Raw genomic sequence first — 15,886 nt, 5'->3', positions numbered from 1 at the left:
CAGGGAGCCTGGGTAAGCATTGGATTGAGTGGGACTCCTTCCTCTTGACAGGTGGCTCAATCGGCGAAGGCCATTTTGGCGGCGTCCGCTGCGGATTCTGACCAATCTGAAACTGGCGCTACACATTCCTCGAGCGGATTTTGGTCCACCTTGAACGATAGCGGGATCCCCTATCGGTCTTTGATCGCGCTCCTGTTTCACTTCATGGACTCGGGCCAAAAGTTCGAATCCGGCCATGTGGAGCGCCAACTCTGCCTCCAAGCGACCTCGCTCTACTTCATATTCTTGGCTCTCCCCGGGAGTGGCGCCTTCAAGATCTTTCACCCCGTGCTGTATCAAAAGGCTCTGAGCACTTTCAAGCTCTCGACCAAACTCAAGTTGGGCCGTTTGAGTCCGCGCAAGAAGAAGCCGCCCTCGGCTCGCCCGCCCAAGTCCAAGCACGTTCCGCCCCCGCGGAATCGCTTGGTACGCACGACCTCCGTCTCCTCGGCCAATCTGGTAAGACCTCTTTTCCGTATAACATTTGAATCATTGATATGATATATTTAATTTATCAATACGATATGGATTAAATATTAAATGTATACATTATTCATATAGTAAAGAAATTATTAATTTAACATATAGATTATTGATATTGTAATGCTTAGGGATCGGAAAGGTATTCTTTTTAGGTTGAATCATGTTTTGAACGATTCTGTTAGCAAAAAAGAACATTTTTTCCCCGAATCTTGAATATAAAATATAAACTAAAACCGACAATTATAGGGGATAATTGTGGGATATGGCAAAACGTCGAAGAACCATTACATTGCAGATAATTTTTGTGCACATGTAATTATATAAGACCTTTCCTTCTGAATGATGCATGTTGTGGTTGGAACTGAAGATGAATTTTCGTTCCTTGCTATGAATTGTGCGGTAAGTTATCTGTACACAATTCACCTTGATTATCACACAATAATGTTTGTTATTGATTGCACAAACCAATCGTGATTTCAGGATACTTCAAAATGATTTTTTTTAAAGATAATAGCAATGATAACATTTTGCCCTAGAAAACCCGCCCAAAGTTTCTTAAAAAATCAAACAACATTTTCAAAACTTATTTAAACAGATTTTCATAGCTTAAAAACTGCTATCTAGGCGAAAATCAAAACCAATTTTTCTGATCCCTAGAAATGCTGAATGATTAAGAATGTGTTCGTTTTTCCTGGCCTAGCTGGACGAAGATTTCGATTTCTCGGACGAGGACGAGGCTGGCATGTTGTCCGAGCGAGAGGTCCGAGATCTGACCAATGCCTTGAACGCTGTGATCTACGATTTCCACGTGTTCCTGGACCATCATCCGCTCAAGCGTTCCCTAGAGTCCATGGAACTGACCGTGTCCGAATTAGTTGAACTCACTCACTTGGAGACGAGCTTTGCCAACCTGGATTTTGGTCATCGCAATCGTCGCAGTGACCTCTCTGCCTTGGCCTTCAACGCCTATTGTGCCTTAGAAAAGATCTGTCACCCGCTGCACGGGGATCTCCGTCGGAGCTTGTTGCTGATCCTCAAGTGTCTGCTCCCGGCCATCCTCATGACTCACCGGGGATCGTCCGAGATCGCTCCGCGGGGCCTCACCATCATCCGGGAGCACTCGCTCCACTTTGTCAAGCACTTGATGCGCAGGGTAAGAGTTCATTTCATATTGGTTATTCAAAGGCACTCCGATTTTTAAATAATTCAATTGTTAGATATTTAACCATTTTGCCACTTTGCGAGATTTTTAAATATTTAATGGGACAATTAGGGGGAAATGGAATAAAAACAATTGAAAATATCCCAAAATGGCAAGATTTTGATAATAATGATTTATTTAAGACAACTATCTTTTATCAGAAGAAACGTAAATATTGTATCTTGTGCAAAATTGTTGCTCTTTATGTATCTTTTGGCCTGGAAAATTGGGCCTTTCCCACCGTATTACCTTTTTTTTGCAATTAACCCTGATTTGAACTTGTTGATATGCTTTGATATTAGTAAGTTTTGTTGATTTTTTCACTTGGCATTGAATTCATCCACTTCTTTTTTAGCTAGATGATTGCAAAGTAAATGCGTTTTAGAAAAAAGGTCACACATTTTCTAACGGTTTACCTAGTTCTTGCTTACACCTGTATCAGTTCAAAGTAAAGTGAAAAATGTACCATACCCCTAGAGATAGTATTTCCAAAAGCGCGGACCAAGTCCTCAAGAAACTTTTTAACAGTCTAAATGGTTCGTGGCATTTGAAATGCAAATACTTAATTTTAAGAATTCGAGATAAAGGCTGAACTCAAGCAATTTTCAGATTGAATGATTCTGTAGATCGTGAGTTTTAATTTGGTACAAATGTGCAGGCACAATCCTCCAGTTGATGTAGCCTCTTTGCGCTTTTACTTCGTAAAGGCGTCGTTCCAAAATTATTGATGATTCTCTTTATAATTTGTTTGGTAGGAGAAAGGGATTGTTATATTGGTGAAGATATCATAACCTAACTAGTTTCATAAGCTGTCTATTATGAAGAACATGATGTGTACTGTCACTATAAAATTGTTTTCATTTCATTTGAAAAAAGTATGTTTTTGCGAAAAAATATCATTAACCTTTTCAAACATTGAAATATTTTCGCAACCTCCAAATTTACTTGCTTTCATTAATGTGCCTAGATCGGCCAGGAAAGCCATGGTGCCATTGAGGTGCTGATCCAACATTTGGCCTTGCAAGTCCCGGACAAGGCTGAGTACCGCGCCAAGACCTCATTAGCCATCGTCACCCTAATGAGGGACTTGTCGGTCGACATCTTCAATCGTGTGGTCCGCTGGATTTTCGCCTGGGCCCACAACGAGAAGGTGGCTCATCGGCAATTTGCCCTCGAAGTCATGGGTCGATTGATGCAGGAAAACGAGCGCTCCCATGGCAATCCCCAGGATCAACCATCCGAGGGAGACAAGAGAGCTCGAGTACCCACCGAAGAACCTACAACAACGCCCGACAACCTCGTTGATAACCTGCCGGAGCCTCCGTTGCCGTCGTCGTCCTCCTATTTAGGGGATCTGGTATCGCACAAGTTCATTTTCGGAGTCATCTTCTCCCGCTGTCGTGATGTTTCAGCCACGGTGCGAGCCAAAGCCTTGCAGACGTTGGCCGACATCACGGCCGCCCATAACCCCACCATCATCATGGTGATCCAAAGCATGATGGAAAAGCCCACGGAGTCCTCCACTCCAATGGGTAACGATGACATGGTGGATTTCGTGGAGCTTCTGGGGGATGAGAAGGCAGATCTGGCCCGGATTCACCCGCTGCCGAGTGCGGCCTGCTTCACGGAGTTCCTACGGAAGCGTGCGCTTGACGACTCCGTGTACGTCCGGAAGAACGCCTTACAGGTCATCGTGAACGTGTTGAAATTCTCCGAGGACCTTGTCCGGCATGACTTGGTGAGCATCTTGAGCGAGCATTGCCGGGATTCCTCGCTAATGGTGCGGAAACTCATGGCCACATCCTTGACGGATCTGCTCAAGATGTATTCGAGCAAGCCCGTGATGATCCGGCATTGGGTGGACGGGCTCTTTCCTCTGATCCTGGATGTCGAGCAGAAAGCGGCGGAGAAGGTCATGGAGGTAAGAGACACGTCACCTTGATCGTGGGAGTCGTTCCGGGCTGGAGAGGAAAGCTTTTGGAAACCTCCTTGTTTGAAAACTTTCCTAGCGTTGCGTTGCTTCCCAATCAGGTACTTGATTGGCAAGGAAGAGTTGATTAAGCACTCCCTCAGCCATACATGTATCTAATTAGGGGGTAACGCATTGCTCAAACGTCTTCTAGTGAGGTTTTGTAGAGCTTTCCTCTCCAGGCCGGATGGCCTCCTTGACTTGATATGCGATCACTTGACTGGGCATGGACTGGGATATGAATTAAACCTCTTGAATTTGATTCAGGGTGTGTGGGAATGTCTGTTCGGGAATTTGGTTCCGTTCTCAGATGCCTCAAGAGAAGCGCATTTCTTGCCCTGGAAGATCTTGCAAAGCTCTGAGGAGCTCAAGATGACCAAATATCTCTCTCGAGCTTGCGGCTTTTGGGCGAAAGAAGGTCAACTCAAGGCCAATGTGATTATCGTGCTCAAGACGCACGTGCACACGGAGAACAATGACCTAGCTTGGTTGCTACTCTCTCTGATCAGTGCTCACGTGTCCATTGCCGATCCCCATTTCGTCATGGAGTACTTCAACACCTCCATTCACACACCCGAGGGGGTAAGTGTCATCATTTGCCACACTGGAATGTTCCCATAGATTCCATGAATGCGACTAGAGGGCTAAAATGCAACCAATGATTTCTACTTTGGGGTTGCTAAAGAATTTCGCAATACGCTGATCAACGCCTCACGAAACCTAGAATTTTTTGTCTTGCTCCTGGGTCGTTTTTACAACTTTTCATCTACACCACTTAAAGAAAAATTGCAAAAAAGTTCCCCCCTCTTTTGCTGGATCAACATGAAAATGGCCCATATTGGTAATAAGATTACTAATATGCAGGGATGACGGCTATTGATTTGACAGATTGATTTTTTCTGTATTTTGACCCCAACAGGGCTGTTTTATCAATTTTCCCCTGAAGTTCTGAAAGCAACGGATGGGCGAATGAATTATTATCTTGCAAGGTCTCTCGTACTTTTGAGGCTTAGTAGTTCTTTTTTAAGAGATTGAATTACAAGTCAAGCTCTATTACACCTAAAAAGGGATGCTTCACTGATCATTGCATATCTATAAATTGTCACAGTTCTACTCATTAACGTGCCTAAAAAAATACTTGTTAGCCATTTGGCCATATTTTTCCTTTCCACTTAGTACTCACCACTACTGTTGGGAACAAGCAAGAAAACCCAAACTCAAAAATATTCAAACAAAGAAAACCAAGCAAATAATTTCAGATGAGCAAACAAATCGAAAAGAGAATTGCGAGAAAAAGTTAGAAGTCTAGAGCGCTCATGCTACTGACTAACTGGGTTATGTGATTGTTTTCGATTTAGGAAACGCTGTATGACATAAAAATCATGGTTTCATGTAACTTAAGTGGGGGGAGCCAATATTACAGGACTAGCTAGCCCTCTAGTCTGAATATTAATCTACTCCTCAGGTGGGCTTGTACACACTCCAACAAGTGTTGCGCGTCCTCTTCTCGTCCGTGATTCGATTGAGTTCGGAGGAGCAGAGGCTGTTGCAAAAGGACCTGATCCTGTTGGTCAAGCGGTTCGCGATTCCGCCCGAGCTCATTCCAACGGCCGTGGACATTGCCACGGTGGTTTCCAACATTGAATCTGGAGACAACCTGAAGGCCTTCCAGTCCGCCGTCGACTCGTGGACGTCGGAAATCATCGAGACCATCGATCGCGAGCTCAGTGAGAAGATTCTCAACCCTTCGGGAGAGGATGTGGAGGACGTGCCCATGATGCGGAAGATCTTCACCCTCGGTGAACTGGCCCAGATCAGTCCGCACAAGATCAATAAGCGGCTCTTTCTCCTCATGCAAAGTATCATCTTTCAACAGGTATTGTTATTCCCCGCCAATATTTCATTCACATGGTTGCAATATCCTTGAAAGTTTTGACAGAGGAAATAGCCAAGCACGTCTTGGCATTGTTCTAGCTCTCAAGAACTCGGAAGGAACCACTTTGATTTGATCATTAGAGTATGCTATTCTAGCCAACTTGCATGCCTTAAAACATTATAAAATCTAAAATTTTCAAAAACGTTTTCAATGAAAATTGGAAGCATGCCTAGTTAGCAATTGATTTGATATTAAGATATGGCCTATAAAACCACTCATTTCTTAATTCCATTTCATGATTATTGGCACCAAAATTTGATTTTCCTAAGAATGAATGTCGATTTTCAAGTTCGTCAAAATCAAACTTTCTTTTTCTTGCATAGTCTGAAAACATGAAAATATCTTGAATTGCCATGTGATGGCACTTCAAGATGTACAATTAGTAATGCTTTCACTTGGATGCGGAAGCTAAAATTTATAGCTGGTAATCTTATAGATTTGGGCTTTTCTTGAAGACCTTGTTGAAACTGATTAAAAATTGCTTCTTTGAGGTTTCATTGATTTTTACAAAATGTTCAATGATTATTGATTCAAGTGTCTTTTTGATGTTCGAAAGAGCTAATAAAAAATTGCCTTGTGGGAAAATTTTAATATCGTTACGTAACGTTTTCCGTTTATATGAACTATGCAAAAGAAAAGAAATATGATATTTTACGCTAGTAATATTGAATGTCAATGTTGATTCTCTGGAAAATTAAATTGAGATATAACCGCCACCGGCCATTTAAGGATTAAAAGCGATGAAAATGGAGCCATGAAATCCCATGTAACTAATTTATTGGTTTAAGATATATAAAAAGATGATATTATTTGTTCATAATCCAGTGCCCACTAAATATGGGTTCTCATTTTTGTTTTCATTTTTGATGTTTTTAGGCCAGCAAGTTTTTTCATAGGGCCAGAATGCCGTAAAGACATAAAATCGAATCTGCTCCGTCTAAAATCAATTTACTAAAATTTGCTGTTTTTGGAGGGTTTTAAATAAGGCCACATTATGTTTTGAGTTGATTGGAGACTGCAAAAATGTGATCTTTTACACCTTTTTGTAAATGAAAATGAACACTAATTCTTTGTGACATTGAATTAAAATACATAGGGGTTAAAAAGCTGAAAATGATATCATTAAATCCTGTGCAACAATGAAGTGGTTCAAGGGATGATATCGTATGCTCGTAAAGTATGAATGCTTATTAAGTGCCCACTAAATATGGGTTTGCGTCTCTCAGGGCACGAAGCATCGTCGGCCCCGAAACCAAGAGGATCTGGCCTCCATTATGCCCACGTCGCAGACCCAATCATCGCAGCCCCCGCCGTGTGCCTTCCAGCCCACCACTCGCTTGCAAGCTCTGACCATTGTGACCTTGGCCAAGATGTGTCTCCAGCACGAGGACATGGCCAAGAAGATCATCCCGGCCTTCGGGCAGATCCTGGACACTTCGGGCGACAACGCCGTCAAGAACAATATCATGTACGCCCTCACGGACATGTGTGTGCGTTACGCCAGTCTGGTGGATCCCCTCATTCCGCAGATCACGGCGTGCTTGAAGGACGACTCGTTGGCAGTCCGACGTAGCACCTTGATCACCTTGATCCATCTCCTCCAGGAGGATTACCTCAAGATGAGTGGGCGGGGCGCTTTCTTCTTCCGGATCATGCAGACCCTGAATGACGATAGCGATGAGATGAGACACTTGACCACTTTCTACCTCCAACAACGACTCGTCAAACGGAAACCCAAAGTCATGTTCCAGCATTTTACCGAGTCCCTGTTCCATTTCAACGAATACGAGGTGAGTCGAGTGAAGAAATCGGACAAATCAGGAATTGAGGCATGCCGTGCTGAGGTTGCCTTGTTTTTTGTCTTTAAACGTAGATCCATGAAACCTACAACAAGTTCACGATCTCTGATCGGGAGAAGCGCTTGTTCTCGATGAAAGGCGTCGAATACCGAGAGGATCGTATGAAGTTGTACCGCTTCATGTTGGAGTGCATGAGCGATGAGCAACGCTTTCAAACCACCTATCGCCTTTGCAAGGACATCCTAGAAGGGGCTGTCGAAGGTCAAGTCGTCTTGGGACACGAGTCCTACGATCTGCTCCGGGTAAAAATATCTTCTAGTGTTTATCCATGAAGGAGAAAAGCGACAATGCGAAGTTCTATGGGAACTGATCTCAATGTTACCCTGTAGGACACTTTCCGATGCCTCAGTTGCGAGGAGATCAAGTTGGCCAGTTTGAAATCCAAGGCCGACGAGCCAGATGAGGCCAACAACACGGGGATAGCAGTCGGCCAGACCACGGACATGTCTGGAGCCATCCAATCGGCCTTGAAGAAGAACATCATTTCCCAGGTGGTCAAGAAGAACGTGATCGAAAACATCATCCCCATCATTATCGCGCTCAAGCATCGTTTGGAGGAGCTCGGCTCGGGATTGATCGATGATCTCATGAACTACTTGCGCGAGCTCATGAAGGACTACAAGAACGAAGTCAAGGATATGCTGGCTGCTGACAAGAATCTGGCCACGGAGATCGAGAAGGATTTGAAGAAATGGGAGGAGGAGCAAAAGAAGTTGGAGGAAGCCAGACGAGAAGCCGAGGTAAGATCAACGGTTTGAACCGTCTGCAATGAAGACACAGGGCCACTAATTCCAGGTCTTTTCTGGTCTTGTCCTTTCTTTAGAGAGCCAGACTGAAGAAGGTATTATTGATGAGCACTTTTGTATGTCCCAACCCCCTGAGCCCTAGGCTAACATGAATGCCAGCAAATTAGTGCGAGCTAGTTCCCATGATCTCCTTTTTTCTTCCAGTCCCAAGAGAAATCGCCGACTCAGAGGGACCTCCTACTTCGAGCCGTGGTGGAATCCGCCGTGAACGTGTTTCAACAAAAACAGAAAGATCTGGAGCAACGGAGAGAAGCGGGAGAAATCATTGATGGTATGGGCTTGATCATTTTTGGGTTATTTTCACCAACCGCTGGCTTGCCTCAAGCTGCTTGCTTCAAGCTGCTTTTTTTGTTTTTGCAGACGACTCTTTGTCCTCCTCACAGAGTGGCGACCCGTTGGACGAATTCCTCACCAAAAACGTAGGCAAAGCCGGGGACGTCTCCACCACGAATCTCTCGACCTTGCTCAGCCCCAAAGTGGTGGTTCAAGATGTCCTGGGTGACGTCATCCAATGCCCAACGCCCAAATCCACGGCCAGGTCCATTGGACGCTCGCCCCGACCCAGTCTCACGGAGAATCGCGGCGAGGCCATCAAACGGAAGCTGATCAGTTCGTACGACGAGCCTCTAATGGTCGTGGCTGAGGAGAGCATTCTGATGACTGAGGCCGATCAGGAGCACTTGGCCGGCGAAGTCTTGTCCGAGTTGCATTCGGTTCATCAAGGCCACAAGTCCATCATCACATCGGTGCCCACCTTGGCGGAGATCAATAAAGAGCTGGAGATCGTGGTAAGCCAGACGAAGCAGAAGCAAAGGCTCAAAAATATGGACGTGCCCGATGATGGCGACCAAGAGCCAAAGAAAACCCCCGTCAAAATTGCAAGGCAAGGTGAGGATGTCGAGGTAGGCATTTCTGCCCAGGATCCCAATCCCCCAAAGACAAAAAGTCCAGTTTGTGGTAGCCCTATCAGTGGTGAAGAAAGTACAAATCGTGTCGATGAAGGCCCGCCAAGCGTGGCCGATGGGCCTTTGAAAAAGACTGACGAAGACAACGCCTCGCCGTCTGACATGGTTGATGTGGCTGTGAATCAATCTGTGGCTATTGATGAAGTACCTGAACACCACGTTGACCTCGACGGGGGAGAGCAAGCCAAAGTGGCTGGCGATGAGGAAGAAACCTGTCCGGAAAAGATTCGGTCAACGACTTCCTCGATTGAGACCACCGAGACCGCCGAGAATAGCGACCTCTCATCCCAATCCCAGGCCAATGCCTCCAAATTAGAGTTCCCAAGCAGTCCGAGAGAGGTTGTTCCAGAGGCATTGCCAGAAGAGACACACGACGAGTGTTGGTCAGACCCTCAATCCAATTTGATTGACCAATGCGAGACGGAAGAAGCTAACAAACTGAAGCTAAACCTCGTCGAGGAGAGCCATGAGGAAGTCTCGAAGTGCGAAGATTCCCCTCATCCCCCGGTGGCTCCTCATGATGACCGCAAGAGGAGAAACAGCGATATCGTTGAAGGGCAGGAAAGCCCCTCCAAACCAACACCCAAAAAGCAGCGAACCAATCAACAGAAAACTCGGGAAAAGTCGAAAGTCAAGGAAGTTGAGCCTCAATCGACTGAAGAAGCTAGTGAAGAATCGAATGCCCTAGAGAGCGGCGCGGAAATTTGTCATAAACCAAAGAGGGCAAGAGCGAAACGCGATCCAATCACCAAAGCCCGCCACCAAACGCAAGAATTGTATCAAGAGCTTGTCACGAAAGGTTGTCAAGTTAGAAATGAGGGCAGTCCTCGTCGCCGCCGCCACCACCGCCATCACCATCACCATCGTTATTCACCCGCTAAAGCTGTTGAAGAAAAGGTTCCCCCCCGTAAGGCCCGAAAAGGCTCAACCCAATCCATTCAAAAGTCCAAGCCGTCCAAAACTCGAGGCACGAAACGAAAGGTGATCTCTCAGGAAAGTGCGGATGAGCCCAAACCATCCACTAAGTCTGTGCCAGAACAGTCTTCACCCCCAAAGAGACGGCGCACCACTTCGAGGCGATTGCAAGAGGCCAAGGAGACGGGAGAAACGACCTGCACATCCAAAGGGAAAGATGATCATCCCACCCACTCCACGACAGAAGCCACGCCCGCTAAAGCTGCAAACAAAACCTTGGCCGTGAGGGCCACCGAAATGGAAACAACGGCCACTCCAAAGCGCTCCTATCAAAGAGTGGTTGGAACCATGGACAAGATGACGCCCAAATCTCCCGTCCCAATTAGCAAAAAGGTCCTAGTGGCCAAATCATCGCCCAGGAGCAAACGAAGAAAGGCGCTCCCGTTTTTGCGAAATCGTCGGAAGAGCATGGCGCGATCCAAGAAGTCCACCACCCGCTCCTCCATTCTTCCGAAAGATCAGGAAAACAGGGTGGTGAGGGGGGCCGTGGCCCCTTCCTCAGACGCTTCCAGCGAGGAGTCGGAGATCACCTTCAACTTGTCCAAAGCCAACACCAAGGCCAAGCCCAGATTGGTCTTGAACGAGGACGATCCAGAGTTAGACGCTGAGGTGTCCTTCAAGGCCCCAGAGTTGGTCCCGCTTCTTCGTCGTCTCCCCCAGAAGTCTATTCTGAGTCATAGCAAATGTGCGGGGTCCCTCATCAATAAAAGCGCCCTCAAAGAGGTCAGCTTCAAGGAACCCTCCCTGGGTGAAACCTCGACCACCCGACGCTTTCAGTTGGCCACCAAAGCCAAAGAGAAACGCCAGTCTCTCTCGGCCTCGGCCTCGGCCTCTGGCGCAGTTTCCCCAGCCAGTTCGTCGTCCTCTGTGTCAATATCGAAATCGACTCGGGCGCAGCCTTCTCTGCCCCTTCCGCGTCATAACTTGGCCAAGACTCATCAGGCTCGATTGAAGAATGTCCTGCGCGCTATTAGCACGCCCAATCGTCAGGGCGTGTCTCAGGACAATCTGACCTTCTTGGAGCAATCACATGACTTGAGTGCCATTCCCATTCTATCGCCGCCGTCCACTCGCAAGAAACGCCCACAAGCCCATCCGCCCCCCGATCAACCCTCGTCCGATGGCAGCGCGTTATCCTTCAGGTACGGTTCTACGAAATGCGTTTCTACGAATGTTCGATCTCAAACCTAAGCCTGAATGATGGATGCTCTTACTCCACAGATTCGGTCGGAGAACCAAGGATCCGTTCGAGGAAATGCTGAAACGTGACGCCAAATCTGCACCCTCCTCTTCGAAAGCTCAACCATCCAAACCGGTTCTTCCGGTTCCTCCGATCTCTTCTGCCTTATCCTCGGTTGCTCAAAAGTCGAAAGCCAGTCCAAGTTGGGCGTCCCCTCGCTCCAAGCGACCCAATAAGAAATACCTCGAATAACAGAAATAATGATCATAACAACACCAAGAGATATTTACCACATCAGCCTTGTGGAGGTTGCTTCTCTTTGTTGTTGAACTGTCTGAAAAGTACCTGAAAATGTTCAAGCCCCATACCTCCCTCCGGATTAACCCTCCGGGTTAACCTAGTATTGGATTTACATTTCACAAGAAATTGCCTACATTGCCTTGCCTATTATGCTCCCCGTTATCATTGGTTGATGGATGATATGAAGTTCTCTTTGACACTCGCCATAATCGACAGCGCCGCGCGCGCGCCTGAAATCCCGAGATGAGATTGACATCGAACAATTCTAATAAAAATAAACAACAATGACGACCACTATATCCATTTATGGGATCATTAGAAGAAATTACAAGAATCAAGAAGCACGACCAGAATCAAATATCAAGGCCTCCTCTTCTTTTTCTTTCGTAGAAGAGCCCCCATCATGTCGGCATTGGAACAGACTTTCACCCAAGAGCTCGCCCAGTTCCGATGGAAGGACCAAATCCGTTTGGTCCGCTTGTTTGGCGCTCCCAAACCCGAGCTTCAGACTGTCAAAACCACGTGGATGAGATGCGTTTTCAAGCATGCCGAGCCCGCTGCCCGATTGTTTCATCACTTGAACGAGCAATCCACCTTGGAGCTCTCCGCGATACAGGGGCTGGCCAAATCCATGATGGGGTTTTTCCTGTCCGAGTCGCCGAGTACATTGGAGGAAGCCCTTCAACATCAAGGTGTGGCGCCTCTGCCAGAGCTCTCACCGCTGGATGAATTGATGTTGGAATTGCTCGTCCCATTCAAGAGCGAGGATATAATGGGCGTGATCCGACGATCCGCTCTCCACGAGAACTTTCAACTGCAATGGAACCGCATGGGGTATCTGATTAGCAAGTTCCTTCTATGGATGGAAGGAGCCGAGGCTCTGCTAGAGGGTAGGTAGATAGATCTTTTTCCTAGTCTCGCTCGCATGCATAGTGCTTGAATTGATCTCGATTCCCATCATTCATTCATTCTCTGGGAATGTAGTGCCTAGTCTATTAATAGATATTAATCCTTCATGTTGCTCAAAATCATTACAGACTTCATCGCCACTCATTTGGCTCAGAGCATCATCCATGCTCGTATTGACAGGTTTCAAGCGGTTCTCTTTGTGGTGCGAGCGGCGTGCTCCGCTTCAAAATCCGGACTCTTTCCCAACTATCGCCAATGGTGCCAACGAGCCTGGAAACCCGCCCATCAACCGTGGATGAGCCAACCCGAGAAATGGGCCACGTTTCTGGACTTCCTCACCCGCATGGTGCCGTACGAGCGAGCGGTCTGTTTAACCGCACACATTGCGGTCCCCTTCAGCCATGCCTTGACGCCCTCCATGCGGGCCCTGTGGTCGGATTACTGCCATCTAGCCCGGACACGCCTCTCCGATTTCAAGAGCTCGAATCGACTGGCCTCGGACGAAGAGCCATCCAGTATCTTTCAGCAACCCTTCTTGGGATCTTCGTCGGAAGTGAGTGTCAGAGAGTTCAATGAAAATGTCTCCAGTCAAACGGGTTCATTTTTCTAGTCATTGTTTCCGTAGAGTTTGCCGGAGGTGAAGCATGACGTGACGAAGGCCTTGGCCGAGTTTGAGGTGCAAGGCCGGAAGATCCCGCAGAAGATCCTGGAGGCCAGCATCTTTCGCAAAGCCTACTTTCAAGGTCAATTCCTGCCTTGTCTCTTGTCGGCCGAGTTCAGCGGCCCTGGCCAAGAGGCATTCATTGAGGAGCTGGTGAAAAAGGGCAAAATCCCCCGGAAGCTGCTAAATCAATAAACCTACCTACCTACACATATCTGTCTACTCGTATCTACATAAATCTGTAATGATGAGACGGATTAATTAGTCCGTGAACCCAGAATGGGACCAGACTTCAGAGATGCTTACACAAATATTGTAAATAACGGATCCAAATAGATATTCTCGCAAGAAAGTAAAGACTTGAAAAAAAAAACCAAAATCTTGTTCCGTCTAGTTTTCATCATTGTTTTTATTGTGGTCCATAAGCAACACTGCCGTGATCATTGTTTTTTCTTGTTCAAACAATAATGCTTTCACGAATGGAAGGCACTAGTATCAGGTTGGAGGAAGTTTATTTCATATATATATTTGTGTGTGTAGGTCTTAAATAGTGTGTGTTGGTGTTTGTGTGTTAAGTGTGTTTTTGAAGAAAGATCTCCGTTTTATCCTTTGCACTTTGATCTGGACAAGGCTGATCTGATTTCTTGGGTAAGAAAAATAATTTTGTCGTCTTGGTTGGCTCGAAAGGAATTCTCGGAAGGAAATGTAGGGCGGATCATGGGTAATTCGATTGTTTTTTTCTTCTTTACCCCAGTTTTGAGGGCTTCTTTTCTGAAGTATTTTACAAATGTGGAAATGATGATTTTGGAGTTTTGTATCACAGGACAAGAGGTACTATTCGTACACATAGAGGCAGACAAGTCGACGGGGAAGAATCTCAGAAATTCATCCTCCGGGTCTCTCTTTCCAAAGCACTATTTTGTTCGTTCGTTCGTTCGTTCGTTCATTGGTCGATCTCGCCTTCCCCGCTCACTCTTTCTTTCTCTAGTCGCTCATCAACAACGCATCATCAGCTCAGCATCATCCAACCAACCATCCCTCGGGGAAAGGACCGAAAGATCGAAAGATCGAAAGAGCAAGCCCAGGCAAGATGAGGACCAAGAGGCGGAGCAGGACGAAGAGAGACACACAACCACACGGGCGGCCTTTGAGGCCGGCCTTCAACACAGATTGCTCCTGTCATCCTCACACATAAACGACAGACATCTGATTGATATTATATAGTCAAAACGAAACTCGGTTATGTAATCATCACTCACTAATGGAGCACCACAGCAGCAAACCAAACGAAAGCGAAAGCCGGGGGAAGGAGCGATCATCATCATAATAATTAATAATCATATTTGTGGCGTGGTAGTTGTAGGTGTGGTTGGGGTTGATTGGTCATCATGGCACATAATATTTTGTTGTTTGAAGTCGTGGCTGGAATGAAGCAGAAGGGTCCACCCGCATCTCTAGATCTGGTTGGTTGGTTGGTTAGTTGGTTCACTTTTTGACTGAGGGCCCGCCCACGGAGGATCCCGAAAGACTCGTGTTTCCGGGCAGAGTGGCGCTCTTGGCTTGATGTTGGTGTTGTTGTTGTTGCTGCTGCTGCTGGAGATGCTGAGATGCGGACGCCGAGGATGACGACGTGGACAGAGGCGGGCGGTAGGTGGTGGAGCGCATGGACTCTTGGGGCGAGATCCGGGCTCCGCTCCCGCCGCCGTGCAACGAGGCTCCGTCGCCCGAGGTGGCCTTGTAGCCTGACTTTTGGATGCGCTTGTGGAGTCGCGCCACCCAGAGCTGTTGGTCCTCGGAGGACGTGGCCATGAGCAGCATCTCCTTGGCCGCTGTGGGCTCGTAGTTCACTTTGCACGGAGGCACGAGTTCGCCGGCACCGGTCGTGATATGGTCCTTGTGGAATTTGGCACGACACCCTGAAGGCAAGAAACAGGGAATGAGAGCTTGATCAAGGAACATGTTGTATGGAATGTCGTCGTAGGTTCCACGATGGACCCGGCACGACCCGCCCAGGAATGAATTTTGGATTTGGGGTCATGAATGGAGAGGACGACTTACGTTTACATTCCATGGCCGGGGGTGGTCTAAAGGGCGACCAGAGTTGCTTGGCACAACCATCACAAGAGGCGGGCATGTGGAAGGATATCTGCACGAACTCGTGGTTCTTCATGATCAGTCCACCTTGAGCCTTGACATCCTCGAACGGGGTAATGGGAGGCGTGGCATGCTCGCCGGGCTTTCGAGACTCGCCCTCACCGGCGTACAAGATCTAGATCAGACGGCCAAAACATTCATGACAAATCGATATTAGAGATTGGGTGGGCCAACCAACGCTTTTGCCCTAACCGATCATCTCACCTGAAATATCCTGGGAATCTCCTTGGCCTCGGCACGGATCACATCCCCTTGAGTCACCGGCCTCACATGGAACACTTTGCTGCAAAATCAAATGGCAACACGTCACTGACTGAATCGTCATCGTTTTCATCACAGGTCTTTTCTAATGCAATTTAAAAGACCACTCTGATGCCACTGTACCTGAGGTCGAGGATGAGCGTTGGATCCGCATTTTGACGCTCGGTCTCGGAGTTGAAGAAAATGAT

At 47.0% G+C, this 15,886-nt stretch overlaps 3 protein-coding genes across 3 annotated transcripts in view; 2 read left to right on the top strand and 1 right to left on the bottom strand.

The window, feature by feature from the left end:
• LOC131884754 (condensin-2 complex subunit D3-L-like) overlaps positions 1–12,007 on the top strand; it is a 14,151-nt gene extending 2,144 nt beyond the window's left edge. Inside the window, exons 2-12 of the mRNA XM_059232626.1 lie at positions 52–498; positions 1,223–1,675; positions 2,691–3,644; positions 3,960–4,303; positions 5,148–5,568; positions 6,855–7,418; positions 7,502–7,729; positions 7,817–8,227; positions 8,438–8,564; positions 8,654–11,375; positions 11,455–12,007. Of these exons, the coding sequence (XP_059088609.1) occupies positions 52–498; positions 1,223–1,675; positions 2,691–3,644; positions 3,960–4,303; positions 5,148–5,568; positions 6,855–7,418; positions 7,502–7,729; positions 7,817–8,227; positions 8,438–8,564; positions 8,654–11,375; positions 11,455–11,665 (6,882 nt within the window). The 3' untranslated portion in view covers positions 11,666–12,007. The remainder of the gene's footprint in view (positions 1–51; positions 499–1,222; positions 1,676–2,690; positions 3,645–3,959; positions 4,304–5,147; positions 5,569–6,854; positions 7,419–7,501; positions 7,730–7,816; positions 8,228–8,437; positions 8,565–8,653; positions 11,376–11,454) is intronic.
• A 108-nt stretch (positions 12,008–12,115) lies between these two features.
• LOC131885842 (Fanconi anemia group A protein-like) lies at positions 12,116–13,666 on the top strand. Its single transcript, XM_059234020.1, has 3 exons — positions 12,116–12,603; positions 12,751–13,175; positions 13,248–13,666. Exons 1-3 carry the CDS (start codon positions 12,117–12,119, stop codon positions 13,476–13,478), a joined length of 1,143 nt encoding a protein of 380 aa, XP_059090003.1. The 5' UTR covers position 12,116; the 3' UTR covers positions 13,479–13,666.
• Positions 13,667–14,171: 505 nt separating this feature from the next.
• LOC131885841 (rho-associated protein kinase 1-like) overlaps positions 14,172–15,886 on the bottom strand; it is a 7,449-nt gene continuing 5,734 nt past the window's right edge. Inside the window, exons 9-11 of the mRNA XM_059234019.1 lie at positions 15,642–15,720; positions 15,342–15,552; positions 14,172–15,199 (exon numbers count right to left, since the gene is read on the bottom strand). Coding sequence (XP_059090002.1) covers positions 14,769–15,199; positions 15,342–15,552; positions 15,642–15,720 — 721 coding nt within the window. The 3' untranslated portion in view covers positions 14,172–14,768. The remainder of the gene's footprint in view (positions 15,200–15,341; positions 15,553–15,641; positions 15,721–15,886) is intronic.

The sequence above is a fragment of the Tigriopus californicus genome, chromosome 8, assembly GCF_007210705.1.
Source record: "Tigriopus californicus strain San Diego chromosome 8, Tcal_SD_v2.1, whole genome shotgun sequence".
Taxonomy (NCBI): Eukaryota; Metazoa; Arthropoda; class Copepoda; order Harpacticoida; family Harpacticidae; genus Tigriopus; species Tigriopus californicus.
Note: the sequence above shows the minus strand (reverse complement) of the source record. Positions and strands in the feature narration are given on the sequence as shown.